Raw genomic sequence first — 15406 nt, forward strand, 5'->3', positions numbered from 1 at the left:
AAGCTGGGAATAAAGTTTAAAGAATTTGCGCTTCCTTATCATGCACATGAAGCCATCATCTAGACAGACCTTGATAGGTCCACTGACTGCAGGTGACTAAGTCCTGTTTTCCTGAACAGGACAATCAGTTGTGTTCTCCCTGCATAAGAGTGAAGAGAGCTTTTTTTTTTTCCATAAGTGATATCCTTCTGCTGCTGAGTTGCTGAGCATTTAGAATAAACCACCTGATGATCTAGTATGGGTTTTTTCCCCTTCTTTACAAAATCATAGTAGAATTCGCTTAACACAGGACATGGTTAGTGCTCGGCAGTGTTAAGCACATCCACCTTGCTGTGCACCCCTCACCACCATCCATCTCCACAGCTCTTGCCATCCTGAAGAACTAAAACTCAGTACTATCAAACAATTCCTATTTCCCCTCCTCCCAGCACCTGGCAACCACTCTTCTACTTACTGTTTCCATAATTTTGATTACTCAAGTATTCCGTGTAAATGTAATATCCTCCTGTGACTAATTATTTTACTCACAGTAATGTCCTGAATGTTCACACATGTTGTAAGTGTGTATCAGGATTTCCTTCCCTACTGAATAATAGTCCACGATGTGGATGTACCGCATTTTGTTTGTCCATCCATCTGTGCATACTTGCTTCCACCTATTAGCTGTTGTGAACCTGGTGGACAAATACTTCTTCCAGACCCCACCTTCAGGTCTTCTGTGTACATACTCAGAAATGGAATTGCTGAGTCACCGGCAGCTCTATTTTCAATTTTTTGAGCATTGTTTTCCACAGTGGATGCACCAATTTATGTTCCTACCAGCAGTGCACAAGCATTCCAGTTTCTCCACATCCTCAACAACACTTGCCATTTTTTTAATAGTCCCTATCCTGATGGGTCTGAGTTGATATCTCATCCTCACCATGTGTTCTTTGTAAAGAATGAATTAATCCAAAGAAAGGTACTAAATGCAGGAAATTGCCAGAATGATGGAGTTTCCTGAAACTTCCAGTCAGAAAAACAAGCCCCTTTCATTCATGTTCTATGTTGTGACTGACACCTGCATTTTTTCATGAAACACAAGACAGAACACATTGATCTCAGTATCTTTTATTGTATGCTTGATGCGTTTAGAGACAATCCCAAGGCAAGCACTGGCTAGGGGCGTTATCTGGCTTGTAGATGTATTTGTACAAAAGACTGTTAAGACTACATGGTCAGTTCCCACTGCAGGAAACAGATTTTATTTTCCCTGGCAGTAGCGTTTTCCAGCTAACACATTTAAATTCTCACAACATGATTGCAAACATGTACATATGGGTTCCCACAAGAAATCTCCAGATGACATTTTGGGGTGTTTGGTATCAGTCAGACAAAGCACATTTTGACACACACCATAGGAGCAGGGATTCTGGGCTGGGTGGAATGAAATGCCACAGCTACAAGAAGCATAAGGTTGTGCTGGGACAGCTGGCATACCACCTGCCATGCCTCCCCTGCACACACAGGTGGCCAGTGAACTAGATCCCCTCCCATCTCCTCCCTGTGTTTCCTTCCTCAAGCTGAGAGCTCAGATGAAGACCTTTCCAATAAAGGATGCATGGCTCTCCAGGCAAGAATGTAAGAGGTGTCATGACCGACAACTGGTCCCACCTGGCTTCCTTGCTGGGCCAGCCAGGAATATGTGTCACCTGTACCAATGTAGGATGATGTCAGTTAGGATGCAAAGTTATTTGTCTGGTCAGTAATTACGCTTTATATCTAAAGATTCACCAAAAGTAAGGGAACTTCATGGCTAAGATCTAATAGGCATATACCTGCTCTGTTAGCTTGTAAGGTAGACTAATAATAACACTGGGTCTTACATTATTGAGTACTGGAATCTCTGTAATTCTGATTATATCCTTATTCTATCTAAAAGTTCAAGTCACCTCCAAGAATGAAAGGGTACTATTTTTGCTTTGCTAGTGTACTTTCACTGGTGTCTGCCCTGAGTCTGAGGGCTGTCTTCACCTACGGTGAATCCCATCTACTAGATGAGACTGACTAGCTTACATTCGGTCACAGGGGAGAAGTGGGGGAGCGACTTTGTCCTTTATGGCCATGATTTCTTTCTGCACAAAGCATGCACAGGTGCCCTCCCATCTTAACAGATACACAAACGGTACTCTAGGAAGCTATTTACATACGGTGACCTTTAAACATTGTCATATTTCATCGTGTATATTCATTTCCTATATTGCCTTCAGAAAAGCAATCCCTTGTGAAGAAATCGTGATGAGCATTTTTCCAAATCATTATCTGTTAGGAGTATTTAAAAATAAATCGTCCGCTTTAACAACCTACTCGAAGTCCAACAGTGTATTTCCAGCTGTCAACTTTAAGAAGATAAAGGTCACTAAAAGTGAGTACATCCACATCAGTAGCCCTTGCTCTCTCTGTGTTTCCCTAACCCTCCTGATGCACAAAGAGCCAGTCCCCTGCTATTTTTTGGGTTTTGGTTGTACCACCTCCGCTTCCTGTCAGGTTTTGCCAGCCTGTGCCATGGAGGGCTGCCATGCCCTCTAGTGGTGACAAGGGACCTCACACTTCTGATGCCCAATGCCAGCCAAAATCACTCTCAAGTAGTATTGGGCCTTCTCTATGATGCTTGATTGAGGTCAGCGCCCCCTAATAGAAGACATTGTGTTCCCCACTGCACAACTGGGTAATTATACCAAGCTGGCAGAGCTGTCTGCTACTTTGCCCACAGTAATGAAAGGAGGCCTCTGTATAATTTACTGTCACTAGACTCCTGGAATCAGTGTGGCAGTCACAGACATGTCAGGGATAGGGAAATGTTTCCTAACAGGTGGAGGAGGGTGAGACCACACAGTGAAATCAGAGGGTGGCTTTGTGTAGCATCTCATTTTACATAGCCATTCATCAGGAGAACTTGGGAGTGGACGGGTACCCATATCATCCTTGAGCCTCATCCTTTCTTCCTTAGCAGCTGCCGACTCCTCACAACTACAAGGCACCGTGACTGGCAGCCATTAGCTTTTCTCCTAAAATTCTCTTCCCATCCCACCATGGGTAGTTGGAAGTTTTACATGCAGAATTTACCAAATAGCTGAGCAAAAGTAGGAAGAAAAGATTTGTTCCAATAAAACCTCTGCTCCTTAGTGTTCACACCGATATGATGAAGGGTGGGGCCCCTTCCAGCCCTCATGGTCTAGGATCCTGCTGCTGGGAAGGAATTACGGACCCTAAGCCATTTCAAAAACTACAGATACTCACAATATTTTGTTTGCTGATTCCTGTCGAGGATGGTAAAGCATAATTAGGCCCAAATGGCATTCTCCCACTGGCTGCTCCATTATCTATGCCTCTGGACATTTTGGGAGCAGATGAGAGTTTCAGTGGAGCTCAGCTCCCACCACCTCCTACCCACTTCAGATAGCAGTCTAGGGCCCCACGCCTAAGGGAGAAGACCCAGGAGGTGAGCTGCTTCATACACCAATACGTGGGATCCAACGGGCTGCGCAGAAAGGACATGGCTGGACTCTCACCAGCAAGGAAATGCTTCTGCATCCATCTTTCACCTAGTGGCCCTCTATCCTCCCAGATCCCCCCTGGTCTTCTTTGCATGTTTTTCTATGCTCTGGTGGTGAACACAACATTGGGAACAAATCAGTTTAAGTACAGTCTCTCTGCTAGTGGCTGCTTGGCTTTCAGCTACTCTAACTGCAATCTAAGTAATCAAGCGGTCTCTTTTTCTTTCTCTTGTTAGCCAAGAGAGCCGCAGATGTGTGGGGTAGAATTCTGCCACAGGGCCATTTAATGGATCCTAGGCTAGATGTTAGCAACTAGACCTGGATCATTTCCACCCAAAGCTGCATCCATGGGGCAAGTGCACTGCCATGAAGGGACAGGAGCCATGCCCTTTGGGAGAGCCATGCAGGGATTCAGGGAATCGCCTGCATAGTGTCCCAGGATCTCTAAGACCCAAGTGTTCTGACTAACACACATGCCCAGATCTCCTGCCTGTGGAAGCAGGTCGAGATCCAGCACATGGAAGATAGGTCTTTCAGGATCATGGGCACTGGCATGGAGCTGAGCCCAAGGAGGGTCCCCCTGATTCCTTCCCGTTTGTCGGTCCCCAGGAGATACCTGTGGAGACTGCGCTACACACAGCCATAGGCTCAAGGGAAGGGGAGCGGTTCTCCCTCGACTCCACACACAGAAACCTGTGTACAGACAAATGCCCTTTGTTAACCTGGAAGAAACTGGTACTGAAAGACTAAGACTTCAAAAGAGCTTGCTTTTCCCGCCAGCTCGGCATTGTGAGCCTGCCTCTCAAGGCCCAATGAACTCTAGCTCTCCCAGGAGAGGCTCATGTGTCCACTGTCACGGAAATAAAACACTGGCAGCTTCAAGTCCACAATTCAGCACACAACCGAATACCAGGGAAGGGGGATACACATTACATAGCAGTGGAAGGAGAACTATGGCAAAGAAGGGGACGTTTAGAGACACAAGGTAACAGCTAGATCTGGCTTCAGAAAAAGAGGCCACATCGTAACTTTCTCATTTGACTCAAACAGGAGAGTGGTTTGTTTTGCTGGTAATTTAGTCAGGTGGGAAGTTTTAAATAAGAAGGGGGAAAGGAATGCTTACTTCACTTAAAGAACTTAATCTCTGTGTCAACGCAGTCATAGAAAAGGTCCCCCACCTCGGCGGGGTCCAGGGGAGCAGGGTTACTCAGGATTTCCTCCATAGCTTCCAGACCTTGCTTCTCCAGCTCCAACATTGTCTTCCTCAGCATGCGGCCCTGCTCCTGAGAAAGGACACAACCACTCACACGTCAGCAAAGCAGCCGTGACAGTGGACACTGACAACCCTGGGGGTCGTGCTGGCTCCCTTCCCACGGCCCAGCCCACCCGCTCCAACTTGGTCCACACTCTACCACAGGGAATCACTTTCTAAATTCATCTGCATTTACTGCTAGTCTTGCCCTTTTTTACTTCCTTTTTAGAGAGTCCACTGTGCCAAATATAAGACATAAGCTTGCTGAGGCCACAGAATATGTACAGGCACCAATTTATCTCTAGGAAAAACTGGACCTATTACAAGTTGGGAGCACAGAGGAATTCTGACAACTATGTTCCTCCCCCGGCCCCATGACAAAATATGGGCTTGGATTTTAATTGAAAATTCTTCACTTCTCTGGGCATTGATTAGGTGCTGGGGGAACACACACTGGGGATTTTTCATATGTGATTTGCCGTCTTTTAACTTTATTAGCCAAAGCTTTGACAGTGGGAGGAGCACTTGCAAGAATTACTTTAAAAGAAAAAAATACTGGGAACTTGAATATCCACTTTTTTTTTTACTACTGGGAACTGAACTCAGGACCTCCCACTTGCCAGGAAGGCACTGTGGCACTGAGCTAAATCCCCCGCCCAGTACTGGGAACTTGAGACTCTTTTTTTAAAACCGTATTTGTATTATGGGAAACTGTCACAAAATTTACCATTTCAACCATTTTTTCACTGCACTGCTCAGTGGTGTTTCACACACACTGTTGTGTATCCATCAGCACAATCCATCTCCAGAATGTTTTTGGAGAATTGCTCACTTGAAGCAATGGATGACTGCCTCTTTGAATAAAGCAGTACCATCCAGTATACTATACCTCTTTACCTTCAAAAGTATGCAAAGAATTTCAGACAGCACATTAACTGGGATGCCTCCCAGAACTGTGCACTTACTACTCCAAAATCTCTAGTAAATGAGCTATTCTGAGCCCACTGAGTTTGAGAATCAGATCACAAGGAGAGGCTCTGCCTGGCTGGGCTTCGGAAGAGTGGTGGGGAGAGACGGCAGCACTCTGGATGAGCCTGGGGAGCATGGCTTTCGGGGAGGAGACTGCTCAAGCTGGAGAGGAGGGAGAGGACTTGCTGGCCGCTTCCCGCCTCCTTGCTCACTGACCTTGCCACCCGACATGGGCCCCCACCCAGGCTGACCTGGTCACTTTCGATGACAGCACGTGCCCACTCATGGGCCTTGTACAGCTCGTGCCGGCGGTCTGGCTTCTCCTGGAACCGAGGCTCTTTTTTGGCAGGGTCATCATCCCCGAAACAGGGGGACTGTGCTTTGGGGACAAGTTTTACATCATCGACAAAGATGAAAGGCTTGAATATGGACCTGGAAAAAAAAAAGACAGCCACTGAGGCTAGGCTGAGCTCAGAGTCTAAGGACAGCCCAAGACCATCCTTTTACTCAACACACGCCCCTTGAGCCAAGTTTTGGCGAAGGTGGGTGGTGGACAGTGGATAACACGTGCCAAGACATGCCGCATGTGTTAGTAGCTACTTCAGTCAAACTAACAGCTATTTACAAGCTTTATGGTCTTCTGTGTACAGCAAGGAGACACCAAAACAGGCTCTCTCTGTTCAGGGTGCACATTGGAGAAACACTTTTCAGTTCAAAAGTAAGGCAAATAGACATGCAGTGTTCGGGGAAAGGGTGTAATGAATCACCAACTTGAGGTAAAGAAGCCTGACTTTTCCTGCATAAGTGGCTCTTCCGGTTTTGAGGTTCAGTCCTACTGAAAAATCTTTGCAATATCTCTCACAGACTCAAGGAGGGGACAGATTAAGGCAGATGACATCAAAGGATCCCAGAGCCTCTAGAGGGGACATGTACTCCCTTGGAGCCCACATGTAGAAATCATTTGTGAGACTTGGACATTTTTTTCCTCTTTGAAATGAGCACACCTTGGCCCACTGCAAGGACCCTGAAGTGGGTCAGAAGTGAGCTGCGATGCTGACTCTCAGCCCTAAGGTAGGTGGGGCCTGGGGCAAGCACAGCAGCCTGCGAGCCCAGGATCTGAAAAGGATGGGGAGCCAGTCCCTTGCTGCCCAGGTCATGTCCTTGGACTTGCAGCAATAGCACCACTGCAGAAGCTGAAGCTCAATGTGCAGCTTAGCAAGATCTCAAGGGACTCATAACGTCCAAGTCCCAGGGCACTGCTAAGGGCAGGGGTAATGAGGGGAGCCCCCAGGCTAGTCTCCCGCAGTGACCATGGGAAACAGGGCTCAAGAAGGAAAGACACTGGTCACAATATGTGACACTGGAGCCAGACTAACTGAACCTGAATGTCAAAGGCATGAGGCCTTCGCGCCCCAAGCTGGTGGAGTGGAACTTGTGAAGGACGAGTGTCAGGGACTCCGCTGTCCTCTGCAGGTGACTCATGTACATATCGTGTATATGGGAGATGAGTCCCCTTCCTAGCCCTGTCTGCTGGGGAGCACACAGCATGCTGTGCTGCACCCTCCCAGGGCCCTTTCTGCCCCTCCATTATCAAAGGGAGTCCCCAAGACACAGGGGTGCCTCATGGAAAGAGATCGTGCCTTTCTCTTTCTACTGACTGCTGGAGGTAAGAAAGGAATAGATGTAAAACTTCTAATTGTCTAAACCAATTCTGACCAGTGGGAAGTCGGGGGTAGTGGTAGCAGGGAAAGGAACGGTGCCCAACACAGAGAGGCATCGGAACTGCTTGTCTCTGGCTGCTGCTGGTCTGACAACATAGGCACGTCACACCCGGCAAGCCAGCGTCCCACTGTCCTACAGGGCCAGATAGCACCAGAGCATCCCTGAAAGGCCAGTGCTCACCATACAGTAGTGGCAGACAACGACCTGCAGGCAGGCTCAGTCCACACATTCTCAGCTCTAGGGCTCTGTACTGGGCAAAGCCAGTGGCAGTCTGGCTCTGCCATTCACTCCCCAGGGCTCTGAGGCTTTGCTGAGGGACTGGTGTTAAAGCCCCCTGAGCCTGTGCTGGAGAGCATGCCCCCTGGGAGAGGAGTTCCTGGCTTCCCTTTTCATCCACCCAAACCACAGCGATGTCCCCTTATGAAATGCTATTTCCTACTGTCCCCACACCCACCTCTGTCCTCCACCACTCAAAAATCAGGCAGCAGTAAGCTCATCAGGACACCTGCATTCCACTCCTGCAACTCCAGTGCCTTACTTCCGGTGTGTCTCTTCTGGCACACTGACCCCAGGACAGAACCCAGTCAAGGGGTCCAGGAGGGGACAGTCTGGCTGCAGAGGGACAGCGAACCAGGCTGGGGATGGTGCTAGCACATGAGGGCTCTCTCGGCCTCTGTTGGCCCCACGTTTCTCCTCTCTGGCTCTTATCTGGACCAAGTGATCCCTCTGGTCCCTTCCAGCCTCTAAAACTGTTATGCTATTTCTATGTTGTGTGTTTGTCATGAGGTCTGTGGACCGATGATTTCAACTTCGGGAAGTTTACACCACCTACAAAGTCTTCTGCATCCAGCGTGTAAGATAATGGTGGTAAAAAACCAGGATGCTCTATTGGACGCAACTTCAAATCTGCTCCACATCACTGGAATATGAGCATTAATTTAACTAATGAATGTGTCTGGTGCTTTGCTAAGATAGTAAGTGCCATATACTTATCCCTTCTACCTATTGATTTTATTTTTAAAACAAATAAATACAAGAAGGTGCCCATGATATTTAAAGCAGCCAACCCATTCCAAGGATTTTTTTTTTCAAAGTCTATAAGGAAACCAGCATTCTCATCTGCTAAAAAGATGACATTAAAGTGGTTAAAGGGGGACTTTCTGAGACTGAGTAAATAATATAAGTAGTAAAAGTACATAAAGACAATTACAGTATCATCACTAAAAATTATTGCTGATAATAAGTTGCAATAATAGGAACATTTACTTCAGATTTGGGAATTTTGATCATTTGTACTTACATACTATGTCCCCAAATCAGAACTGTGAATGACCCAGTGGCTTCCAAATGTTCTGATTTCTTGTCAATACTTACTGAAAATCACATTTAAAATTCCAACTAGGTAAAGAGTCATTATGGCATTTTCTCACATTTGAACCACAGATGACAGCTTCTCCAATGCCACTTGAATAAATGTATGCCAATTAAAGGCCCAGAGAGATCGAATGATTTGGTCAAGGTCATATAGCCAACCGGTGTCAACCACCCAGCCACCATCCAGGACAAGGCCAAATTGGTAACATCAGTGGCATGCCCTGGTGTCCAACAGATAACCATTATAGAACACAGCCTCATGAGAGGACTCCAGAAATTCATGGTGCTTCTGTCCCCAGGGCTGACTCTGAGAATGACCTTCAGAAAAGTCACTTAGCTCAAAATTCACCCTGGCCACTCAGCCCATCCATGGAGTGGTATGACATGAGTATAAAATGTTAGGCCGAAAGGGGAAAGTGCTTCCAATGGCCACAGGCAGGCAGCACATGGCTGGTTAACAAGGAATTTAAAGCTGGCTGAGCTACTTTAAAGAAAGCATGAAAGGCAATTAAGCCAACAAGACCACGTGGAATACACAGGGAGCCATCAAGGCCAAGGCACAAGCTCACGACACAAAGCACAGCAGGGGCTTCCACGGTCTGTCTCAGAGCCACAGAATTTTATCCCTGAGTGACACTTTGAGGCACAGGCCAAGGAAGGTGCCCCACTGGAAGCACCTGGTTTATCCGTCCTTTCTGCTTTCCAAAACCTTGTGATGGATTTACCAAGCTGTAAAATAATGTTTTCCCATCATTTGTTCTCTCATTTTGGAAGAATAGCAAAAATATTGTGAAAATCTCTAACATTTTATACCATAGCCCACTTTGCATTTGTTTCTTGTGGCTTCAATCATTCGTGTATTTATTCAGTAATTACATGTTGAGCTCTGACCAAGTGCCAGGCGCTGCTCCAGGTACCAGGAACACAGCACTGAGCATGCTGTCTTGTTTTACAGATGAGAAGACTGAGGCTCACATAAGCTACATGCTTGGTCCAGAGTCACAGTCCTCATAACTGGCAGGTCAAGAACTAAATGCAGATCTTCTGAGTCCAGAATCAGTTTTCCCCCTGCCTCCCACTCTTACATCCTTCTATTTTTGTTTTGTATACATTGTGCCATTGCACAAATCATCATCATGGTAACTTTTTGTGCTTTGGGACTTGGAATTTAATTATGAATGGCCACACGGTAGTTCTGACGTCAGGCAGGGCTCTGTTCTTGCTCAAGAGGTGGATACTCCTCAGGCAATTAAACCAGGCTGATGTTGTGATCTGGAGAATCCAATGAAGGACATTAAGTACAGAAAGGAACAGCACAGAGGCCTCTGTTCTGATGAATCTGCTAAACTCTGAACCAGTCTCCAAGGAACCTAGAAGAACCAGTTTCTCTCAAAATGTAAGTGTCCCTCTGAACAATCCATCCATGGGTCACCGCAGCTTTATTGCCACAATATGTCACTTTAATCTTATTGTCAAAGCCACACCTGACTCAGGGTGGAACCAATCCATGAAGAGGGTTTTAATTTTAGAGGGAAAGAGAACGAATGCTTTTAGAGCACAGGACAACTTAGGGATGGTGTGCTGGGCTCAGATCCTCAGGATTTAGAAAGTCAAAAACATAACATGGAGAGAAAGGAGATGCGGTGCTTGAAGAATTCAGAATGCAACTGGACAGGAGGATGCCATTCTGCCTGGGATCCTCAGCTCTTCATATCTGTGCGAGCTCTGCCCTCCATGGCTCCAAAGGCTGCATAAGTTATGGTGTCTGGCTTCAGCACATCTTCTCAAGCAAAAAAAATACCTCCTGTGGCTGCCACTAAAGTAGGTCAAATACCTCATTTTCCTGGAACTACCTCTGCCCTTATATGTTACCATCCTCTATCTCGAGTATTTGTGCACTTTCCTATGTACAAGGACCTCTCAGGGCTTTTCTAGTCTAAGAAATTTGTCTCTGAAAAAAGTAAGCCCAGTCTGCTGACTTCCAGGGTGTAAATACTTCCTCACTGGCCTATTTTAAGCTACCAATGGCATCAGGGAACACCGAGTTGGGCAGAGATGCATACAATCAGCTCTGTTTGGCTCTAGTATACTCAAACACTCTATTCCTACCCCAGTTCCTCATATCAGTGAAGCTTTAACAAGCTCGGCTTCCTAGGAAACAGCTTCCAAAAGCAAGAACCAGTGCACCAAAGCCGATTAGCGTGACTACATGAATGACTGAAGTACCCACTGACTCAACAGAATACTGATCCAGTGGAATATGCCCTCCCCAAGGAATTAATGGAAGGACTTGCACATCTCCCTCAATCACTTACATAGTAGCGGGCACACAGTAGGATGGAGGGAGGAAAGGACGAAGGGATAAAGTGAGCATGAGAGCAGGTCTTTTCAAGAAAAGGATCTATAATTAGTGCAGGATCTATAATTAGTGCAATGAACACAGGAGTGCCTGAGCAGACAGGACAATAGTGAGACTGCGTCATTTGGTCCTAACATTGACTGGAAGAGATAAATACTGTAATACAGTCCTGCCCTTGGATCTAGTCCTTTGCAAGCCCACTGCTCTGAAACTGTCTCCTGATAATGTCTCTCTAATATTATTAGCTTTCACAGAAGCAAACTAAGATCTCCTTAATTGTGCTACCTAAAAACCTAAGAGTAGGTAATTATGCTTCCTGCTGACAAAATACAAAATGTTGAACATGCCCAATTACAGAGAAACACTGAAATGTTGAATAAGACAAAAAATAATCTATGACAGTTCTACAGTCACGGTGGGAGACATAGCCTATTTAGCGAGGGAAGATAAAAATGAATGTCTTCCGGAAGGGCCTTAATCTTCTACAAGGTCTTTTCAATTAATTTAACCATGAATAATTTTCTTTTAAAATTACTTGAAATTTTCCCTTTTAAATATCAGAAGGTTATTTTGCAACCCATTTCTATAATTGGATTAAGCCATGTACTTCAGCCTGAGAAATGAAATTCCCTTCCATTCATGTCCTGGCATGACAAAGCCTGGCTCCTGAGAGGAGTGAGAGCAGGAATGTGAGACAGCAGGACAACGAGGGATGCTTTGGTCCAACCCACTCCTTGAAAGGCTCCAGCTTCCTAAAGAATAATGTCTAAATACCTTAGCTGAATGTTCCAGGTGCTTCAGAATAAACCTCTAAATACCCATACATACCCGCAAAGGCCAGCAGGGTCCTCACAAGAGGCTGCTGATCCATCAGCGCTAGGGGAACAAGCTGGAGCACCATCCATCAGGGGAGGAGCCTGGACCCCAGGGGAAGAGAAGCCCCAAATCTGTGGGCCAGACTGTGGGTGGAAGGTGGGACCATGAAAGCAGGGATTCAGAACTGGGAGATGAATTGAGGAAAAGGCTCTGGACTCGAAGAGTAGGAGCATCCAGAGAGGGTGTAGGTAGCGGAGGATAGCAGGGGGACCCCACGAGTGTGGCTGGGCTTGTGTGATGGAGGGGCAGGGGGCAAAGGAGGTTGCAACCTAATCACCAGCCTCATCCACGAAAGGAAGCACCCCATAACCTGTGCGTGTTCTGTCATGCTCCTGTGCCACTTGCTTGCTAGTCTCTCTGCCCAGAATGTTAAATTTCCACTCCTCCCACAATGTGTCCTTGGCATTTCTGGAGCCCATCAGAGTTCCTTCCTCAGTGAAGTTCTCCTCTTCATCATGTCGTCTGTGTGACTTCTTTCCTGTGTGACTTGGAATACCTCATTTGTCCCTTCCAATGAGTTTAGAAAACTAATGGCTAGTTACAGAAAGTAGTCCCTAAACAGTTATAGTAACCAAAGCTTAGAAAGGTTAAGTAACCTATACAGCTACTAGGTAACTGAGATGGATTTGAAATCCTGCCAATTTCACACCTTTCACATTTCACAGCCTTTCACCTGCCCATTTCACATCCTTTCACACCTCATCCCTGATATTCAAGACGCACCTTTGGTATGCAGTAGGTGCTTACTAAGTATTGGTTGAGTGAATGAGAAACTAAGAATAGTTTATACTAAGTTCAATAGTCAGATCTCATTAAATGATTTACTGACATTGGCAGTAATTTTTAAAATGAGGTCAAAGAACCAGGAGAAATGTTTGATTTTTTTCAAGTCATTTAAGATGGGAGGGGAGAAGAGAGAAGGGAAGGAGGAAGGAGAAGAAAGTCCCCCTAGCTAGACACATCCTTGTTTCATATTCCTGAAACAGTAAGAGAATGAACACTTTCAGCTGCAAAAGGAAAGAACTTTAATAGCAGCAGATTCTTTGGTAGTAGATTCAAAAGTTTAACTGAAATTAAGCAATGATAAATTTTTGCCCAATAGAGTACCTGATACTCCAGAGTACCTATGGGACTGGCAGTTTTGCAGAGATTTCATACTGAGGATCAGAGTTACAGAGTTCAAGGTCCACCTTGAACACTCCGACACAATAGCTTTGTGTCAGGGCATCTGTATTTTTCTGAGACTCCCCCCAAATAATTCGAATAGTGAACACATTTAGAAAGAACTGAATGGTTGGTTCTAGGCTACTGATGATGTGACCTGTGACATACATGACATTACTGCAGAGGGGCTGCTGTCTGATCAGAGATAGTCTTCACAAATAACTGTTAAACTTACTAGGTTCAAACTTGGAATACCTCATTTGTCCCTTCCAACGAGTTTAGAAAACTAACGGCTAGTTACAGAAAGTAGTCCCTGAACAGTTATAGTAACCAAAATTTAGAAAGGCTAAGTAACTTATACAGCTACTAGGTAACTGAGATGGATTTGAAATCCTGCCTATGCATTCTAGAGGCTGTGTTCCTATCAGCGGCAATACTGCCTCTTCATAGAAATATGTGAGCAGAAAGCAACTCCCTAAAACACCATGTCTTCAAGACGTGGCCAGCTTACTCAAAGCTGCCTCAACCTGCAATGCCTCTGGGCCATTCTGTTCAGTAACTTACAGGAAGTTTTTCTGATTTTTATAAACTTATAGGAAGTTTTTCTGCTAAATACGAGCATTGATAAATATGAGCGTTTCTGTATCTCTTTCTCACTGTGTTTTATTCATCCCACATCTTTGTATCCCAAATCTATAACACGATGCTTAGCCCATGGTATATACATTCTCAGTAACTATTTGATGAACTTAAAAATAATAATTTCATTTGGTGATTGTGATAAACACTATGTGACAACAGCCACTTCACCTGATCAAATTGGATAGAGCTACAACCACACCCCTACACCTAATCACAGCCCTTTGTGCTGTACTGCCTGTGTTGAGGTGGACTGAAAAATATGACTTCACTATCAAAGGAAAGGGCACGGCCAGGAACTTCGTTCAAGCTTGCTGAATGAGTGAGTTCTCGAGGTGAGACATACTTTCTCTGTGACTGTGTCTCAGACGAACCTGGAAGGATCTGGGGTCCCAGTGAAGTAGTGAATGCACGGAGAGCTTCTATTCTGAGGCAGGACAGACACTATACTGGCTGTGGTGAGGAAAGATTCAGAGTCTATGCAGACTCCACTGGCTTTGTCCCGTAAGATGTTAATCATGGTCTGCACAGTGATGCTTTCTGAAAAAGGAGAGAGAGAGATGGACAGAGGATATATAATTGTGGCAAGCTGCTAACTCAAACTCATGCACTTCTTTCTCTTTTTACTAGTAACCCAACCTGCAATTGTAGCTAGGAGCGTAATTACTCAGCCACAGAATATATTTCCCAGCTTCCCTTGTGCCTAGTTCTCGCCATGTGGTAAGTTCTGACCACTGGGAGGTGAGCAGAAATGCAGTGTGTAAATTCCTCGTCACACCTACATCATTAGCCTTCACTTTTCTTTCCCCAATCCTGCTACCTGCGAGACCAAAAATGGAAGACTTGTGTTGAACAGAGTAACTCACCAGCCCTGGACTATCCATATGCATCTGAACTGTAACATAGGAAAAGAATAATTTCCGCTTTCTTTAAGCCACATTAATTGGGAACCTCTTTATTATGGCACATGGTCATAGGTCAATTAGTGCAATAATTCAACAAATATCCATAAGAAAGTGTGTGATCTAGACACTCTCCCCATCCCCCCCTTGCTGGTTAGAGTCAACACTATGTTCCAAGAATGACCTCTCTGCAATAGAAAATACACACACAGAGGCATTCAGAATATTGAAAGCCATTACAACTACCACAGATACATGGATGGAAAAGCCTTAATTATGTAGCATTTTATTTCTATACATTCCCCTCTTGTTATAATTCTTTAAAATACTCAGTTTGCGTCCCAAAGGCAGAATCAAAGCATCACACAGGGAATGAGTTGTTAGTACCATGCATTCTGTTTGTAAATCTCTACTTATAACATGCCACACCTAAGTATATTAACAAATCTTTAATACTTTTTATTCAACTATCCAGTGTTCAAATTTCCTCACTGTTTCATAAACTAGTATACTGATTTAGGTTGGCTGCTATTATTGCTTTACGGAGCTGGAAACTGACCCCAGGGCCTCATACATGCTAAGCATGTCCTCTACCACTGCATTACTTTGATTT

At 45.2% G+C, this 15406-nt stretch overlaps 1 protein-coding gene across 1 annotated transcript in view; it reads right to left on the bottom strand.

The window, feature by feature from the left end:
- Positions 1 to 1094: 1094 nt before the first annotated feature.
- The window catches only part of Scrn1 (secernin 1), a gene marked incomplete in the record, with an annotated part of 68355 nt that continues 54043 nt past the window's right edge, over positions 1095 to 15406 (bottom strand). The window contains 3 exon segments of the mRNA XM_013510669.1: positions 1095 to 4819; positions 6009 to 6189; positions 14266 to 14431. Coding sequence (XP_013366123.1) covers positions 4661 to 4819; positions 6009 to 6189; positions 14266 to 14431 — 506 coding nt within the window.

Source organism: Chinchilla lanigera, unplaced genomic scaffold, assembly GCF_000276665.1.
Source record: "Chinchilla lanigera isolate Chin_1 unplaced genomic scaffold, ChiLan1.0 scaffold00009, whole genome shotgun sequence".
Lineage (NCBI taxonomy): Eukaryota > Metazoa > Chordata > Mammalia > Rodentia > Chinchillidae > Chinchilla > Chinchilla lanigera.